The sequence below is a fragment of the Accipiter gentilis genome, chromosome 15 (genome assembly GCF_929443795.1).
Source record: "Accipiter gentilis chromosome 15, bAccGen1.1, whole genome shotgun sequence".
In the NCBI taxonomy this organism is placed as follows: Eukaryota; Metazoa; Chordata; class Aves; order Accipitriformes; family Accipitridae; genus Astur; species Astur gentilis.
This window is the reverse complement of record NC_064894.1, coordinates 26,682,196-26,700,665: the sequence shown is the minus strand read 5'-3', so window position 1 is coordinate 26,700,665 and position 18,470 is coordinate 26,682,196. Positions and strand designations below refer to the sequence as shown.

Sequence of the window (18,470 nt, the reverse complement as noted above, 5' to 3'; positions counted from 1 at the left end):
TGTGCACCTGGGAACTGATACGCTACTACTTCGGAGAAACCAAGAAAACTGTAATCCTAAGTGGAAAATACGCCTAGGAAAGAGAGAGAGCAGAAAGCATACGATTTTGCTAGAGGAAGCTGATGATTCGTAAAAGGGAAAAAAGCCACACCTCTATAGAAACGTCTTTATTTTTCTTTTCCTCTTAATGGGGATTATTTTTGCTATTTTGCTTTTAATAATTATGTATGCTGATGGAAATGCAGTGGGTTTTAAGGACTGAAAAAATTACAGTTTATCATCATTTTACTTTAAAACTACCATTGCCATGAACAGAAAACTAAATGAACTTTGCTTTTAACTGACAATCTAGAGCAGCTTTGTGTATCTTTAAGGTAGGCTGGTAAAAGGAGAGACTATAGAGGGCAACTATCACTAGTGAAGTAAGAATAGACTGCAGCAATTTTCTGAGTTGATTTTGGGGACTGGTCGTTCAGGAACAGCTGTTGGATTTAATAATACAGTCTGTAAATAAATTTTCATGCCCTCACAGATTAGTATAGACAGTTTACCCCCCCAAAACTATGAATTGGAGTTTATTTTTATAAGATCAGACAAGCTTTGAATTTAAGTAAAGGATAATGTATTACAGCCCTTGAAAGCTGTTCCAAGGTTAATTACTCTCAAATTAAGATTCTCTGCCTCCTTAATAGTCTAAATTTGACTGAACTCAGCATCTACCTGTTGTTTTTTTGTTACACTTTGTTCCCCAAATTAAAAAGCCTATAATGTCGCTTTTCCATTCCAATTGTAAACCATGATTTTTAAGATAAAATAGGTACTGTGTAAGGGAAGCTCAGAGTGTTGGGTAGAAGACCTACAGCTATGTTGAGATTATCTTCCAGGACATGGTCAGGTTCACAACTGCAGAAAAGATGCTGTGGATCAACAGAACACGTCTTCAGAGAAAGTGCATTGTTCAGCTGCAGGTGTGATGTTTGTACATTTTGGAAATAAATCTCCAAGGAGGATCTGGTCTATGGTTATTGTGCAACATCACGGAGTTGTATATGAAGATTCTTTTCTCTACCCAGTGTGTACTATTTAATGTATGCTTTTTGAAGATAAACATTCCCCTAGACATTTCCAAGGAAGATATTTTAACAGTACTTCAATGAAAATAATTTCCATGCAGTATTTATATTTCATCATCCACTTAATTATTTTCAATGTACAGCTGATCTTTCAGCAGACATGACCGTTGTAATACCTTTTTTTCTTTTTAACCCCCAAAGTAAGGAAGCATGTGATTAAGCCTGTGGTAAGGGAAAAATTGCTTATTAATACGCAACAGCGGTTCCCACTTACTGAACTGGGAGGCCATATAAATCTGGATAAAAAGGCTGTATGCTTTCATGTAAAGGCACTTCTTAAAGACTGATCCTATTCTATCTGATTATCTGAATGCATCTAGGTACATCCTGTTTGCTAGTCTAGAAATTGGGTTTAAAATGAAAGCACGCCTTTAAAATTGTGGGAGATAATACAATAAGAAGAAAGGTTTCAAAGGTCACATATCTACTTCTTAGCTCTGTACAATGTTGTAGGCATCACAAGATTAATCTGTTTCTTCCAGTGTATGGGACATCTGTATGACTTCTTCATGGTGTGCTAACTGTGTCAGAATATAGCAGAGATAATAGATGGAAAATGCTTAAGTGCATCTTTCCTTTAATGTATCTGGCTTAGTGTTTTTTCTTTAATGAGGAAAACACTGCCTTTTTCATACCATGTATATAAAAGTTAATGGAAGTTAAGTTTTAATGCATTGAGAAATTTAGAGATACTACAACAATCTTCATTTCAAAATAGAGAAGGAAGAAAGTAAACTGCGTGCATACCTAAACATTGGTGAACAAAAGTTGTAAAACTTTAATTAAAAGTTATAACATTCTTCAAATAATATTGTTGGCACAGAAAACTTTATTCTTAAATGTCAACTCAAAGCTTGGTTTTTTTATGATCCTGGCAGATCAGAAAACTAAAAACTATTAATATCAACATTTTTCCTGTGTCACATTTTGATGAAATGATACTCTTTAGCAAGATAAAACTTTTTAACATGAAGAGGTATCACCTTTAGTTAGCAGAGTGGAATCCTTCAGTGTGAGCCACAATTAAGCTTTTATATTCTATTCCTTTTGCTGTGAAGTTGGTAGTACAACAACTGGGATTCCATTTGTTATAGTGCATGTGTGGGCTCAGTCTGGAGTAAGCATGGGCAGACGATGGGAAACCAAACTCGGACCGTGCTTGATTGCAAAAAGAGACTTGCCATTGGTTAACCGATAACTTTGCCAATTTTGTATGTCATCTCCGGAAGATGCATGTTTCAGTTTCAGCAGCATATTTCAACATTTGTTGAAGATTCTGTAGTTTTCGTTAATGGCTGAGAGGAGGCTGCTGGGGCTGTTTCTTGGGGTTGTTTCTACATGCTAATGGTAGAGTTTCTTATAGTCTTCCTTTGTATGTAATTTTGGATCTGGAAATACATGATTGTTGGTGGCAGTAGACTCATCTTTCTCCTTTTAATAAAAAGGAACGTATGATTTTTATTTTTTTGTCAGGGCTAACTCATTTATCTAATTTTAGCTATTAAACTGTCACATTGGTTTCCGTAAGGTAGGGAAACTTTTGAATATACAGAAGAGCATACAGACAATAAGCTTTGTACAGTCCCGAGTGGTGTATCAGTGAATAGTCATTTTGTTGGGAAAACCATTTTTATTCTTCTTTAGACTAGACTGGGCTTTATATCCTTTTTTGTGGTTTTGGTACGCTTTGAGCCATCTGTGTCAAGCATCAGCAGAAATCCTCCAAGATAATACGTAACTATGTAACTGTTACAACATATATCCCTTGTATATAAATTTACAGATTTTTTTTTTTTTTAAAGCAGAATATTTCAAGATTATCAAAGTAAGTGATAAAGTGCTTACAGTGATGTAGCTGTGCAAAGTTTTCTGCTTTAAATGCAAACAGGCAGGAATTGATATTACTATATCAACATAAAGCTATAGATGCGTAGTTTGCAGAAGCTATTTTAAATGTTTGTTGTACGTATTTCAGAGCAGGTGAGAGAAAAGCTTTCATTTTAACTATCCGTGCTGCCTTAGCTAATGCTGCCTAAGCTTTTGGAGCAGGCAGCACAGAGTGGAACGTGGATGCCTGTTAATGGTAGGACTTGGAAACCTTCTGTTTCGCTAGGCGTACTGCCTTTTCCTGTGAAAAGTATTTTTGTAGAGCCAGTTTAGATGGGTCTCTTCCAGATAACTGAACCACCCCACAACAACAGTAATCATCTGGAAATCCTGGGTGAGAACATGGGAGTAGGTCAGCTCTGTAATACACGTGGCACTTGTGAGAAGTGCTGAATCAGGGATGTGCTGTTGTCAATAGAAAGCTGGAAGCTGGGGTTTCCCCCACTCCATGAGCAACTTCTGCCTCTTTTGCACGCGTGCAAAAGACTATTAATACGTGCACGTGTGGCACTCGGTTTACTGTACAGTGTTGGTGCACTTTGTTCCCACGTTGTACTTGGGAAAGAGAGATGCTAAGAGCAAGCTGGTTGGCCCCAGTGTAACGTATGAAATCTACTTCAGGCCACCTTCTTTCGCAGCACGTCTCAGGTACGTAGAGCTACCTGCTGGGCAAATAATTCCAGCAAGAAGTGAGCTCTTCTTGGTCGCTGTCCTTCCCAGCGACCTGTGGGGAAAGTACATCATCCTGTAAAGGGCCATAGAAGAAGGTCCTGTAAGAAGCTTATGTTGCATGCTTAAAGTGAGGACAAGCTGTGGACTGGATGATTGCACTGGCAAGTAACAAGCGGCGTGTCAAATGCGGCTGGAGGGCTCCCACGCTGCACACTTGGCCTGTGCCTGAGTGGTAAACGTGGCTTATTGAGGCAGTAGCGCCCTTCCTGCGACTGTGCAGATGCACCTACCGCTCGTGGACGTGTCAGCGTTGAGGGCTTCCTAGGCAGAGTTACGATAACCTGTGTTAGTGGTCGTCTTTTTTCGGTTGTTTTGACAGCTGCTTTTTTTGATACTGCTGAATAACACTAATGGCTTCTGGCTTTTTAGGTGTTGCTGTGAGCCACAGGTGGTCAAAAAAGGTATAACTATATAATTATGTTTTCATATTTAAACTTATCCCCATCTCAACTGCTGCAAGCTGCTTTTCATGGGTATCCTTGTTTCCATCTACAGCATCTGCGCTTTTGCTCTCCACAGGTAATTTGATGTGTGCTGTCAGGCCGTTGTTGGTGTTTTGTTCTGCCTTCCTGCTCTATCCATGTCATTTCCCATGAAGTACGTGTTCTCTGGAAATCCCATTTTAAAAATTTGATTTCTGCTGTCCCCTTCTGCAGAAGTGATGTTCCTTGAAGGCTGCAAATGTTTTGTAGATCTTTAAATACAAGTCAGCTGTAGCAGTGTGAAAACTACAGCAACCACTGATGCATACTTGCATTTCTTTATGTACTCAGCAAGGCTCTAGATGTTCTTTACTCAATGGCAGGTAGAGAACTGTGCACAGCTTTTAGGATTGTTTTCTGATAATATAGGTATGTGAACACTTCCTCTAACTGTCAGATATTTCTCTGCAGTCTTTGCATATTTATATTCAGATAGCTTGAAGTGTCTACATTATTACTGCAAACTCCTTGAAACGAGATTTGAGAAGGAAGCAGAGCTTCAGAGAGGTTCACATCAGCTTCACGAGGATAAATGCGAGCACCAGAACCAAGACAATAAGCAGAAAATTGAGTAGCAGGTTGAGACCTCTGTTGTTGGCAAGATCCATAATGTGCGTCCGTCTGCCCTCTTGTGCTTGCAGCAGACTCTTGATTGTAGCTTTGCGTTGCTCCTTCAGTAGCAAGCAATGTAGATTCACATGAATTTCATTGTGTCCTCAGCTTTTTACCTGGTTTTAGTTTCTGCCACTTAAGAAAAAAAATGTTTGTTTACAATAACTAGAATCTTTCCTTCCCCCCAAAAAAGAATCTGGATGCTCCTGCAAGCCTTTTTTCCCCGAATACCTTAAAAATAATTAAAAAAAAAAAAAAAAAAAAGGTTAATGGTAGCTTTCATTTTACTACTGAAGAACTCCTGAAGAACTAATTAATGGAGAAAGGACTTGAATTTTATACAGTTTGCCTCTTCAGTTTTTTCGGTTTTTTTTTTAAACATGTAGGGTACTTTTCAGGCCCATTTGATTTTTAAAAGAATGGCCACTCTCAAGACTTGTTCTGTTCCAGCAGTAGGCTGTTGAAAATTTACTTTTAGAAGTTTTCTGTAGATGCAAAAAGAAAATTTTCTCACCTGGGCAAACTGTACCTCTGTTAACAGGAGTATTTCCTACCCTTCTAGGGTTTGGCATCGTGCAGTGCGGTAGTTAGCATTTTGCCAGCAGTGTGCTGTGTAGGATTCATTGCAGCTTTGCAAATGCCTTATTAAGAATCTAGATTGGGCTGGCAGAGGATGCATCCTTAGTGCTTTTAACAGCACATACACAATAGCTTATTTTAAGATAGTATTAATAACTTAGCAGTTGTGTTTCTATATATAGAAAGATATATATATAAATGAAAGAAACAAATAGAACCGCTCAGCCCTACCAGTGAAATGTTGCCAGAACTTCCTTTTAATAACCAGCTAAGTTTTTAGGGAAGATCACAAGAGGGCAGTGTTTTATAGTTTTATATTTTATACAAAAAATACACTTTTGACATACTTTTATCTTAAACCCCAAACAACCATGGGCTTATAAAGCAATCAGTTCCACTAAACTAACTGTCAGATATTACAATAAATCTAGGGCCTGTTTTAAATAATTTAAATTACCAGGGTTCTTGCTGACATGAGCATCTGTTTTTAAAGGAATCCTTATAAATATGTTGTTCTGTTTTTAATCCTTGCAATGAACAAGAGGTGTTCACTCACCTCCTTCAATAATCAAAATGGATTTATCCCCCCTCCCCAGTTTTTAACATCTAGGTCAAAGCTAAAAGGACTATATTTGTTGTTAAAGAAAAGATATCTATGGATCTTGTAGGACTTCACAAATATTTTCTAATTGTATGCTGACAGACACTATTAATAACCATACAGATGCAGGTATCTGGTCCGTAATCTATAGTGTATTAGTATGCTTCCAGATAGGAACAAGAATACTCTGCTCTAATTTCAGCAGAGAGGATATAAGTAAAGAACATCTCGGCGTGGGTGTATATGTCTGACACGATAGTTGTTCTGTGTGTAGTTGTAGCAAAACTCACATGAAAGTCATTTGTTACGGGGAGCAAATGTTTTGTGAAAGATTTTGTTTAAGCCTATTTTACAGTTGTCTTTCCACCAAGTGGTTCAGTTTTGCTAGCAAGGGCAGTTATTGCTAAACTGATGCAGAAAAGTTAATAAAGAAATGCAAGTACCTGCTGCCCTCTAAAGTGCCTTGCTGACTAGTCTTGATCAGAGCAAAATTTCAATTCTGAAATGGGTCATGTCTTCACCTAGAGAAAAATGGGTAGATGTATCAATTTTTGCTGAAGAGCTGGCTGAGGAGGCACATGTTTAAAACCAGCATATTCTTGCTCCTGATTAAGCTATTTTCCAGTGTAAAATTGCTATGGAAGTTTGTAATTTGTTTTTTGGAGGAAGAGTAATAGCCTGTTTAGCTGTCTTTGTTCACAATCAGTGCATAAGATAAACTTAGCAAAAAGACATAGCCTTGGGTGGAGCGGACCAGAGAATTGAAAACTTAATCCAAGCTACATGCTGTGTTTTGAAATTTTTATTACAGCTCATAAAGGTAGTCAGCTTTTTGACTACACTTTCAGAAATTTGTTACAATCACATATATACACTAGTTAGTGAATGTAAATTAAGTATGTGGAAAGTGATCAGGACATCACAAAATAGGCAAGATTACTGTTGAAAACCAAAACAGAATAAATAGAGGTATAAAGAATTAGAAGGCTGTGTGATGACTAGCTCTTTTTCACATAACTTTAATAAGTAGAGGATAGAATGGATGCTTCTTTCTAAACAGAAATGTATGTAAATATCTTATTTTATGCATTAATATTTTTTTCAAGCAGTCATTTTAATAAATAAAAATACAGTAGCTGTTAGTGTTAAAGCCCATATAAGTATACAAAAAAGATTGTACTATGTACAAAGGGTTTTATTTTTTTAATCCCTGGGTTCAGTTGACATTTAGTTATATAGAGGATGGTAGCAGATTTTCTGATCAGCAGAATCCCAAGACACAAATGAACCATACAGTACATGCAATTTATCTGCATTGCTTTAAAATAACAGTAGGCCTTCCAGTTTATTTATACTTTGTTTTTGTTCTTGTATATTGTTTTTTAAATAAATAATGGCTTCTCAGGTACATAAGAAGAAAGTGGTGCATTTGTTTTTTATGAGGAGGGGCGGGGTTTTTAATTTTTTTTTTTTTTTAGCAATGCTTTACTTCGACTTCTGTATATTACTGGCTTGTGAAATCTACAATCCCAATGTGTCCTCACAATGTGTGTATTGATGCTTTGCTCTTAACACCTTTTTTTCTTCAGGAAGTTTACAGTACTGTAAAACTGTTGTCTACTTCCAGTTGAAGTCTCTTGAAACACCTCCAAAGCAAACTAAAACTGGAAACCCTATCCATCACAAAAATACAGTTTTAAAAAGAGAAGAAAGCAACTTGAGATTTTTCTATTTCCTGCCCACACCCCCCCCCCCCCCCCCAAAGTACACTGTGTTTGTGGCTTTTCTTAAGAAGAAGGATTAATGGGGAAAGAAAGTACGCTTAATAAAATCTCATGCATTTGTGAGAGTAGTCAGAATGCATGAAATGGAAATTGAGATTTACAGTGACAGTTCAAATCGGTAATATTAATATACTAACTTGCAGGTGGGGGGGTGTGTTGCCGATCTCATCAGTGCTTGCCCTAATCCTCATACAGTAGCTAACTAATTCCCTTTAGTGATTAACCTTATCTCAAGAGGTCTGGTCTTAGCATATCTATTTGCCAGATAGGCAGTGCATTGCCACTGGACTTGCTTGCATTCCATTGAATACAGTTTTTTCAAAGATTTCTTCTCTTCCTGCTCAACTGTTCATTGTCAACGTCTGCTCATGGAGTATTAAGTCTTAAAGGCAGAATACAAGATTAAGATAAACTTGTTTTGATTTTCTGTATTCGTCAATAGGAGTGCTGACATAGAGTGGTATAGAAAGATGCCCATTTAAAAAAAAAAAAAGGATTTCTGTTTGACCTCTGTCTACTGATTCTTGAGCTTTCTTTAAATTTGAAAACTGTATAAAGTTTCTAGGAATTTAGCTTAATACCAGCAACACTGCTCAGTCCTGTTACTGACAACTGCTGGAGTAGAAACTTCATCTTTTATGTGTATAGACTGTGGTTTACATGTTGAAAAGATATATCTGCAATGCTTCCTCTCCTGTGCATAATTGTTTATAATTTTTTTAAATGTATCATTTTAGGAAAATACTTGCTCATTCTCTTAACAGGCATTTGCAGTTGAAGGTAGTGATGTTATTTGTACTTCTATGATACACTTCAATCACAGCAGTAAGGATGACCTAGACCTTTCTCTTTACCACCACAGATAGAAGCCACCTTGTGTGACATTGGCAAGTACCAAGTTTTCTGTAGTTTTAAACTCAGGAAATTATTACATAAATTATAGCAGGCCATAATAAAGTTGTCTGAAGCCAGATATTAAGAACTCGAGAGTTATTTCTGAATTGTGCCAATTGTCATGTCAGTTAAAGACTGTAGAAAATTCTATCTTTGATACCAGTGTGGTAGTATCACTCTTTTTTTCTGCAACATAGTGAAAAACTTTTCCAGATGTCACTTAGTCTCTAAGGATGTATCTAGTGAAAAATATTGTAAATGAGGTTGCTTTCCCCCCCCACCCCGTCCTGATCCGAGCTCTGTGTGTGTGTGTGTATATATATATATATATGCAAGATCCCTTATATGAGGAGAAAAGAAATAGTTTTTATTTCTGGGCTATAAGAGACTTTTGGTTTATTCCCATATTCCCTTAAAACCCACTAAAAGGATCTGAATGCCTTCAGTTGATAATGCAGAGATGCAGCACCTTGAAGTAAGCAGAGCAGAAATTTTCCTAGGATGTATTGAGGGCTCTGTGCCAGTAGCTCTTCTTTGGGCAGATGCGGGCCAGATTTGGAACCCCTCCAAGGGCTTAAGGATGTTCAGAGAAACCTAAAAACAATCAGGCCCCCCAAAAGCGATGTTGCAGTTTGTGTGATCTAGCTAAACCACTGAGGAACTTACCAACTCCATGAAGAGCCAGTACTTTACCCCATTCAGAAAAGACATCTCTTGACTGAGACAGACAGATTAGGTCATGCACAGCTTTGTAACAACAGGCTCTAAACACCGTTCTGCGCAGAAGAAGTGTGTTTTTAATACATGTAGCAGGTAGTAAGAGAATAGTGCGATGGTTGGCATACAGCTCTAGTCCAAGTGCTAGCCCCTCTCGCGAGAGGATCCTTGCATTGGGAGTTGCAGGTGTAGGTGTCTCTTCCCTCTGGGGTCACTTTCCTAGAGGACAGTGCAGAGAAGTGCCGGAACTTCAGAGGAGCATCACAATGATACAGATCAGCAAGAGGCAAATTAAAATCAGGCAGAAATTCACAAACAGCTCTTGGAGCCTTTGGCGTGCTTGTGGGTTGACCTCAATAGTTGAGGCTCTCCTCAGAGCAGAGCGGGTTATGTATTGGACCTTCTCCATGGCAACAAGAAAGCAGAGGGCACAAATCAGAGGTTTTAGGAGTGCAGGAAAGAAGAGAAGTTGTCAGGAACAGTGCAAAGCGCCTATTATCTTCTCTTTTGGTTTTAGACAGCCTTTGTGGAGCTAGGAAAGCAGGAAAGTGAAGAGTTAGAAATGTAGAAGTAAAGTGTTTTGATGAGTGCAAATGGTGATTGGTTTAAAGTTCTGAAAAGCCCGAAGTAAATAGATTGCCTTTACAGTGTCTTTACTTTAAAACAGGATTTTTAAAATCTTGTTTTTCAAGTTTAGGTTTGTGCTGTATTGTGCTTCTCCTCCTGAAGGCTACCAAGCACCTGCTTCTTAGCAGTAGTGAGGAATTATAAAATGGAAATTGTGGATATGTGGGGTTTACCCCCATCATTGCTTTAGATCCTAATCTCTCTATCCTTTACAGTCTGGGGAAAGGTCATGGCTGATTTCTACCCCCTAACCCCCCTTTATTTGTTTACGCACACGTGAAAGCCTGACGATACGACTAGAGTCAAAGACCTTTCAGCCCTGAGATCTGGATATTGCTGCTGCCTGTTACTGACCCAAGCAGATAACCTGACTTACCGTTACCTTAGTCTGGAAGGCAGGGAAAGAAATCTTGTTGAAGCATTTCCATTCCAAGTAAAAATTCTTTATGGTTCGTAATTAAAAGCTGATGTATCACTGTTATAGGGAATTTTAGTAATATATTTCTCAACAGACAAAACAGAGTAAGGACTAAAGACTTTTTTTTTTTTTTTTTTAAACACATGTAGAACAATGTGTTACAAAATGTAGGTGCAAAGGCAGAGGACTACTATGAGGAATAAAATAAAGTATGTATATAACTTATTTTCATAGTGACTATAATTTTTCAGCTTTGTTTGACTTTATGCTGTACCTGTTTTCATCTATTTAAGCAGTTAAACTGCTTGCCAAGTATATTCTGCTTAGCCCTTTGCCGATAAACTGCCTGCCCCAAGTGCAGTAAAAGCAAGACATGCACAGGAATTCTCAAGTGACCTGGCTGAAGGTGCATTCGTTCTCCCAGCCCAATACAGGCTGGGGTGCATTAGGCTGTTTATCCCCTTCTAGACAAGGCACAGTAGATGAACCACTAATGGATTTACACCAGTACAGAAAAGTTTGCGTAACCAGCTTGTGCAACAGACACCGCACAGAGAACAGTATTTCCTGCAGATGACTTCTTCGCAACTTGTTAATGTCATTTTTTTAATGCAGGGTGCATGCAACCTGTAGTCTTTGGGCCGTGTGCGACCTGCTACAGCAAGATATCTGTCGTCTTCGTGGCTGCTGTTTTTCTTGGGGCTCTCGGAAGGGTTGGAACAGCATGAGTTTTTACCTGCGTATACGCACACTAAGTCCATTTCTGTGTACGGCTTTAGATTTAACTGCACACATGCTGGCACCTGCACTGCTGTGTCGCTGCGTGTGTTTCACCTGCATGACTCAAGGGGCTTTGAAGCACTTCTGCAAAAAGCAGTATTAACTGGTTGGGCATCGCAGATGCAAGGCCAACACAGGTGAAGGGGGGATGGTGAGATCTCTCTGGGAGGGGAAAAAAAAAAAGATATTCTTCCCTTAGGAAAGCGTGAGGGATGTTGCCGAGGGAGCAGGAGGTAGGTCAGAAGGCTCAGTTGAGTTGAGTCAGCATTAACTGTTCGGACATACATGACTAGACAGGCGATACTAAAGGATCTTAAAAAAAGGAAGGTAGTGTAAATTAAAATGTATACCTTTTACAGCTAGAAAATGGTGTAAAGAAGGGATGAGGAAAGGTCAAAATAGAATAATTTGGTTTTCTTCATTTAAAAGCTCAAACAGTTTTGGAAATTTTTGAAACACCTATGTGTTGTTTTACCTACCAAGCCTGCCTGTGGGAGTTTTCTTGTAAGCAAAGGAAGTAAATTCTGTGTCTGTATTTCAACAAGTTTGGCTTTACAAGTGCATGGCTTTAACTAATAAACACATACCTTGCTTGTTAATCCTCCATGGTGCTGTCACCCACCTAAAGTGTGCATAAAGAGAAACAGATTCAGTAACACAGCTGCATATGGGTGGCTATCAAGGTCAAAATGGACAGCCTGAAAAATAATTACACTGAAATGAAGGCTGGTCATTGCCACAAATAGTAGCTGTTCTCTGCTGTTCAGTCCCCTGATGGTGTTTTAGGTCAATGCTAAGAAGCATTATGCATGCACACACCACTTCTTGAAAGTGCAGCAACAGGGCAAACTATATTTGACTTTTTTTTTAAGTCGAAAAGTGTTACTTATGTGTGACGAGACTGTGTACTGCACAAGAGAAACTGTTGGCTGCATTGCTATGCAGTTGTGTGTTTAATCCAGTGTTACTAATGAATGTGAAAGGCTTGTCTTATGCACAGCGTGTATCTGCAGGAAGAGGTTATGTGGCGGACCCTGTACATTACTATGTAGGGGATCCCCTGCACCTGGTGCCCTAGAATGAGTCACAGATCACAATTACTGCTTCCTTCTTCACTGATATGGGACCGTTTCCCTAATTTGTATTAGGTTATTTTTATCTTTGTTCCTGGGTGTCCTTCACAATGAGAGGAGGTATGTGACCAAAGTGAAAACTGTGGGCCACGCTCGTTCCTGGTGCAACTGCATTTTCATTGAAGTCACACGGGATAAATTTGGCTCCTTTGGAAATGCCACAGCAATTTTAGACACAGCCTGTTTCCTGTCATATGTTTACTAAATGCAGCAGTGATATCAGTGGAATAGCAGAGGTTTGACGTATTTGACTTGTTGCTGTCCCGTATGACCAAGTGAAGCCCTGAAAGGGCATTGTTAAAAAGTAATGTTGCGTAACAGTCTATTGCATGGACCTTAATGATGATATGTCTCCAAACCCAGTAATTCAGTTTCAACCATTGAAAATAAATGTCTTAATCACCATAAACATAGTGATGCAAAAAGTACCATCAAGTTATGTGATCCTTGGTCTAGAACATGTTTAGAACTGTTACCAAAAATTACCTGGCCTAAGATGTTCCTGTAGCAGTATGATACTCCTAGGCAGGAGGAGGCATCCTCTGCGTGTTCAGAGGAGGTAAGTTTAAAGATCTGTGTGTATAGTGCCAAAGCAAAGAAGAACCCTGCATACAGGACTAAATGCTGTGAGTTGAACTGAACCTGGAGCCCTTTGTCACCATTGTCTGTGGATCGCGTGGCCCCCAGAGGAGGAGATATTGCAGAGTTTTAAAGCTCTGCGTGTGCACAGCAGCTGCAGTTGATGCGTAAGCATGGTTTTCGTCTTCTCTGGCTGTCCTATGTTGATGTATATGTCTTATTCCAAGTTGCATTGATTTTTTTTTTTTTTTGGGAACCCTGCTGTAAAATAGCTCCTCACTGGCAGTATGGAGTAACTGCAGTTGAGATCTCCAAGTCTGAAAAATCTCCTTTTTTGTGTGAGGAAGATGAGGGGTGAGAAGGGAGTGAAGAAGGATGCAGTCTGACAACTCTGGAGACCTCTAGAGGGTCTCACTACTGTCAATTTACTTCAGTAATTAAGTTTCCAACGATAAAACAAGTTGCTTACAGGTTTTCAAGTACAGAAGTGATTTATAAAGGTATGTTATAATTTTAATTTTCATTCTTTTACAAAAAATAAATAGTATGGAGGTGACTTGCGAGGATTTACCCCAGCAGCTGAATTTTGTATTTACCTAGGCTAGGGGTGCAGAATTCTATTTCTTATTCTGATTTTAGTCTGAGAGTTGCACTAGGCAGTTGTGTCAGTGAAGAAGGGTATTAAGGATATTAGCCAATTCAACAGCTTGACTGCAGAAAAAGGAAAATCAATTTTTTAATTTTTTTTTTTTTTTTTAAAGAAGAAAGCATAAAATGGGAAAGAAAGGGCTGGAGGTTGAAAACAAAGACTGGGATGGGTGAAGATAAGAATACAGACAATAGTGCAGGAGAGCACAAATTGAGGGAGGAAAGTAGAAGAAAATGAGCAGGGGAAGAGAGTGGGAGTATAGAAAAAGCAAGGAGTTGCGCAAGGGAAAAAAGAAGACTGCAGCTGGAGTACATGAAGTCATTGAAGAGAGCTAGACACTGACTTGTGGCATATGATGTCATTTTTTCAATCACATGCAGAACACATTTCCTTGGGATGGGGTAAGAAGCAACAAATTGTCTCAGAGTTTGGGAAGTGCTGGTAACAGGAAAAGCAAACTCATTTTATGCCTTTTATCTTTTTAAAGTCTGTTTTGTATTGAGGTGTCAATGTTTTTCATGTGTTTGGGAGAGGATAGGGGAAGGCTCACACTTTAGATTATTTTTTTTTTCCTCCACCTCTTACTAATTCATTCCTCTTGTAATCTTTCTTTTGACTAGCTTTGATGTTCTCAGTGTTCTAGAAGCAAGATCCCCAGTAAGAGCGTTTACCTGTATTTCAAGTCCATGAGGATGTGAAATGTGTAGATACCAAGAAAATACACTGATGCATAGTTGAACACACCAGGCTTGGCATTTTGGTTTTTAGAAGTTATGCACATACCTTGTGGGTAACTGGGACTTGTTACCTGTGTGCTAGTCCATTAGAGTAGCCTGGGAGCTAATGCTTTGGGCTAGTTTTTAACTCTGGGTTAAATTCCCTGCAACTGCTACAGAATCATGCAGTGGGATCTTGGGCAGGTGCTTCATCCTCCATACTCATCAGTTCCCCTAATCAAAATAAGACATCCAATAATGGTATACTTTTTCCCATCTGTTGGTATGATTTGCCTTTTATGTAGTAACTTTCTCTTAGGAAATGAACTCCTTCCTCCACTGTGCGCAGTGAGTACCTAATACCTTGTTGTTTCAAGTTGGGTTTTAGGTTCTGGTGGTTCATACATCACTACTTAATAATAATAGGAAATGGGATAAGTGAAATTTGAACTGAAGTACAAATTGTAATACATCTAGCATGTATAAAAGATAGAAATGGAAGGGGATGTTGCATGTTGTGTTTCTGTCCTTTTTAGAAACTTGGGGGACCGTGATATGGCATTGATTGAAAGAAGAATATAGTAGGTAAACTCAGTTTCTGAGAAGTAACTTGATGCCAGGAAAGTCCTCTTAAGCCGTGTACTAATCTCTAGAAAGCAAAAGCAGTCTTCTAGTTTTAAAGTGTCTTGTAGTTTAGGGAACATAACATTACTTTCCTGTGGGATTTTTTGTTTCTCTAGTTGGGCTACTTTTTCTATTCCTAAATCAAGTTATTCTTAAAGCAAATAAAAGCTGCTCTTGTAGCTGTGGAGGTGTATCCTGTACATTTTTGTTTGCTGATGGTCTGAAAAAATCAGTGAAAATCACCTTTACACTATCTGATTACAAACTGATTTTGGTGAGTTTCATATTGTAAAATGAAGACAGTACGTTCTTAACCTCTTCAGAGGATGAGAAATAAATGCAACTTATTAAAATAGAAATGTGGTATACACATAAATCTGAATCTCTCTAAATAAAAATAACCTAGTTGTCTTGACAAATGAGTGGCAAAAAAAAGAGTGTTACTTACTGTAAATTAAATGCAGTATTTCACATCTGATTTGTAACATTTATCACCTGCTATGTAGCACATGCTTCTGTCATGACTGTCAGCTGTTGTTACTCAGGGTTTGGATGTCTGTGACATGGGATTTTATTGGTGTGAAATTTTTAGATTTAACTTAACAGCAGAGCCACACTGTCATCTACTTTAAATTACCTAACTCTGTGGCAGGATAGAATTCAGATGAATGGGCGTCTAACCTGCTGTAGCTATGGATGCATTCCAGGAAAGAGCTGCCTACACCAATTGAGTTTCTATGTGTGTGTTCAATTTGTGTGTGTATGCATAAACTCTGTATTTTCAAAGGTGCATGTATGCAGCGTTTGTGTTAGGAGAGAAGGATTCTCTGCATGGTAGAATAGCCCCAAATTTCTCTCTTCACTTGAAAATACATTTTATGTAACTTTAGCCTTGGAAAAAAATCTCAGAATCTTCTTGCTCATTGTATGCATTGGTTTGAAGGCCCTGGGAGGTTCGAAGCGCTGTTTCTGCTTGCTGGAAACAGCTTCTAGAGAACTTCATAACAGATTGTTTGCTTTAGGAGTAACAGGATGTCCGGACGCTTCCAGTACTTGCCGATTCAAAACTGGCACAAGGCTGCTGAGCACAAACCCAAGCACCTGCCTATATTTTTGCTTGATGCCTACCAGTCAGTAATAGGAAAAGGAATTAGGTGTGTCTGTTCGGTAACAGGGAAAACATGCCTCATGAAATTAAGGTCTATATTAAGCCTGTCTTTTCTAAAAGTACAGCCTGAAGTAGACATAAGTAGTAAGGTGTGAATTGATGGAAGGAGTGGACATGATTGTAAGGAGAAGAAATTCTTTAGAGACCTACATATTCATGAATCGTATTACTTTTAAAAATATTTGTATATCTAAATATTAAATGTCCTTTATGTGACATATTTCTGTTCGAGATGCACACTTTTTTGTTTGCAGTGATTTTTAAAGCTGGGGTTGTATTTTGTTGTACAGTGTGTATGCGCTTCCCTTAGTTGGAAATTACTTTCTGCCTTTGAAATTCAGTTCATGATGTTACAAATCCTAGCTAAATTATTTACCTGTTATTGTAAGCATTCTAGCACAAGTTTGGTAGTTACAATGACCAGCAGGAGAAAATTAACCTTTAAAGGAATTCACAGCCAAAACGCTATATGAATTCTGTAGCTTGAACTGCAGGTTGAATAACATGATGTAATTCCAGTTCTAGTACTGCTATAAACTGCTTAAATTTTTAAATTAAGTGTATGTTTTCATCATACAGCAAAAAAATGTTTGCTCTCTCAATGCGTTAGCTTATAAAAATGCTTTTCTGAGTTAAATGGTGAAAGAGCTTTACCTTTGCTGGGCTGTGGGTAGGCAGCTTTGGGGAGACAAAAGTGTCTCTACGAAACTTAAGTGAATTACTCTCTTTGTGGATTTTATATCAAAAAACAAGAACCAAACCAAATGTATTAAATTTAAAAGGAGAGACAAAGGTCTGAGGAAAATGATGAAAGCTTGTCACCTTCTAGTGTAATGACACCTGTATAAATCATCTACCCAAAGACAGCTAGTGTCCCACCAGCATGGAGAAAAATCTCAGTTGCCTTTATTGTTGCTAAAATATGTTGTCCCCCACAGCATTATATTTCTGACTCAGAGCTGTAATGCTTCCACGTCCGTATTTTTGATAAACAATTATAACCAACTGTTAATTTGAGTAGAGGAGGTTTTGTAACAAACCACAGCTACAGTGCTTTGCTGTAAGAATTAAAAGCATAAAAGAGAGGTTTCTTACCTCTGGTGTGACTGTTAGTGAAGCACAGAGGAGCCTGCTCGGGGCTGTGGGAAGCGTCTGTAGATCTCTGGCAACTTGTCCGAGTCTGTGACCAAGTTGTGGGAACAATTGAAGTACGTTATGTTGAGGGGAAAAAATAACAAAAGTTTCAGAGGCAGGACTCCCGGCGTCATTCAGCAGCTCACAAGTTGTGATTGGTCCCATTTCTGCCTTCTGACACAGGCAGTTGCTCCTCTAAACTTGTTCACAGCAGTAATATATTAAACATGGGCAACATCTTTTTGTCTCGTGAAGGGAACCGTGTGCCAGGGAGACCACCTGCGCAGCCCCAGGATGAAGGAATCTGGGAAGCGGCACGCTTCAGTGGGGTAGCGAAGGGAGCCGCTTGCTTACAGCCTGCCTTTCCTTAAACAAGAACTTAAATGGGAATTTGTTCAGGGAGCTGGTTTCGGATGAGTTACTTTTGCTACAGCAATGTTTCTTTTTCTTCATCATAAAACCCCCTAAATATCTAGTGTGGATGATCACATTTCATATGGGGTTTTGACTTGGAATGATTTGGTTTTGTACAAGGGGTTTCTTAAACTACAGTTTCAGTATATATAGTTTTGATAATTCTGTTACACAGCTGGTATTCAGTTTACAGTGCATGATGATGTGTGTTTTCCAATGTCATCTTTCTTCTGGCAGTGCTTGAACCGAAGTAATTTTTCTGTATTTCCAGTCTCTTCCAACCTTTAAATTAATTTGTGGGTTAGAGGATTTGTTTTCTCCAAATAAAATCCAGCATATGTAAGTTCATCTCCAAAATATATCATTCCTGTATAATTTGAAGTATTTACCTTTCCTTTAAAACACCCACCCACCTTTTTTCTTCCCCTCCCTCTTTTGTGGCTGGAAACTATCCAAGTGATTTTTGAGAACCTGTTCTGTTTCTTTGGGTGGGAGTAGCAGCTGGATGCTACCTTGCAGGTTATCTTATGTATATTATCCCGTGCTGGGAAGTGACAAATGAGACCCCACTGCATATATGGAGCAGGTTTTGTGCATCCGGGAAGTGGAGGATTTACTGGATGTGGCAGGACTGAACCGTTGAGTGTGCAAGCATCCAACATCAGGCTTCGTGTGTGGATGCTACTTACAGCATATGCCTTTTCCTGATTTGGAAACTGCAGGCAAAAATACAGAAGCTCAGCCTAACTCTGAACACTTACAGACCCAGTTTTGACAATAATTGTTTAGCATAGATTAGTACTTGTC

The 18,470-nt window shown here is 38.7% G+C and overlaps 2 protein-coding genes across 5 annotated transcripts in view; one reads left to right on the top strand and one right to left on the bottom strand.

Annotated features, from left to right (window-relative positions):
* The window catches only part of CEP85L (centrosomal protein 85 like), a 122,129-nt gene that overhangs the window by 51,118 nt on the left and 52,541 nt on the right, over positions 1 to 18,470 (top strand). The window lies entirely within an intron of this gene.
* Positions 1,808 to 17,370, bottom strand: PLN (phospholamban). Of its 4 annotated transcripts, XR_007508203.1 has the most exons (4): positions 17,211 to 17,370; positions 11,834 to 11,868; positions 6,470 to 6,547; positions 1,808 to 4,981 (listed from the first exon to the last, which is right to left on the bottom strand). XR_007508203.1 is itself a non-coding variant. In XM_049817915.1 (3 exons), the coding sequence occupies exon 3, from the start codon at positions 9,828 to 9,830 to the stop codon at positions 9,672 to 9,674; it is 159 nt and encodes a 52-aa protein (XP_049673872.1). In that variant the 5' UTR covers positions 9,831 to 9,953; positions 11,834 to 11,868; positions 17,211 to 17,370; the 3' UTR covers positions 9,657 to 9,671. The 4 variants fall into 4 exon arrangements, 1 of the variants encoding a protein (XP_049673872.1); XR_007508202.1 differs by lacking the exon at positions 6,470 to 6,547; XR_007508204.1 differs by lacking the exons at positions 1,808 to 4,981; positions 6,470 to 6,547 and adding an exon at positions 9,084 to 9,640.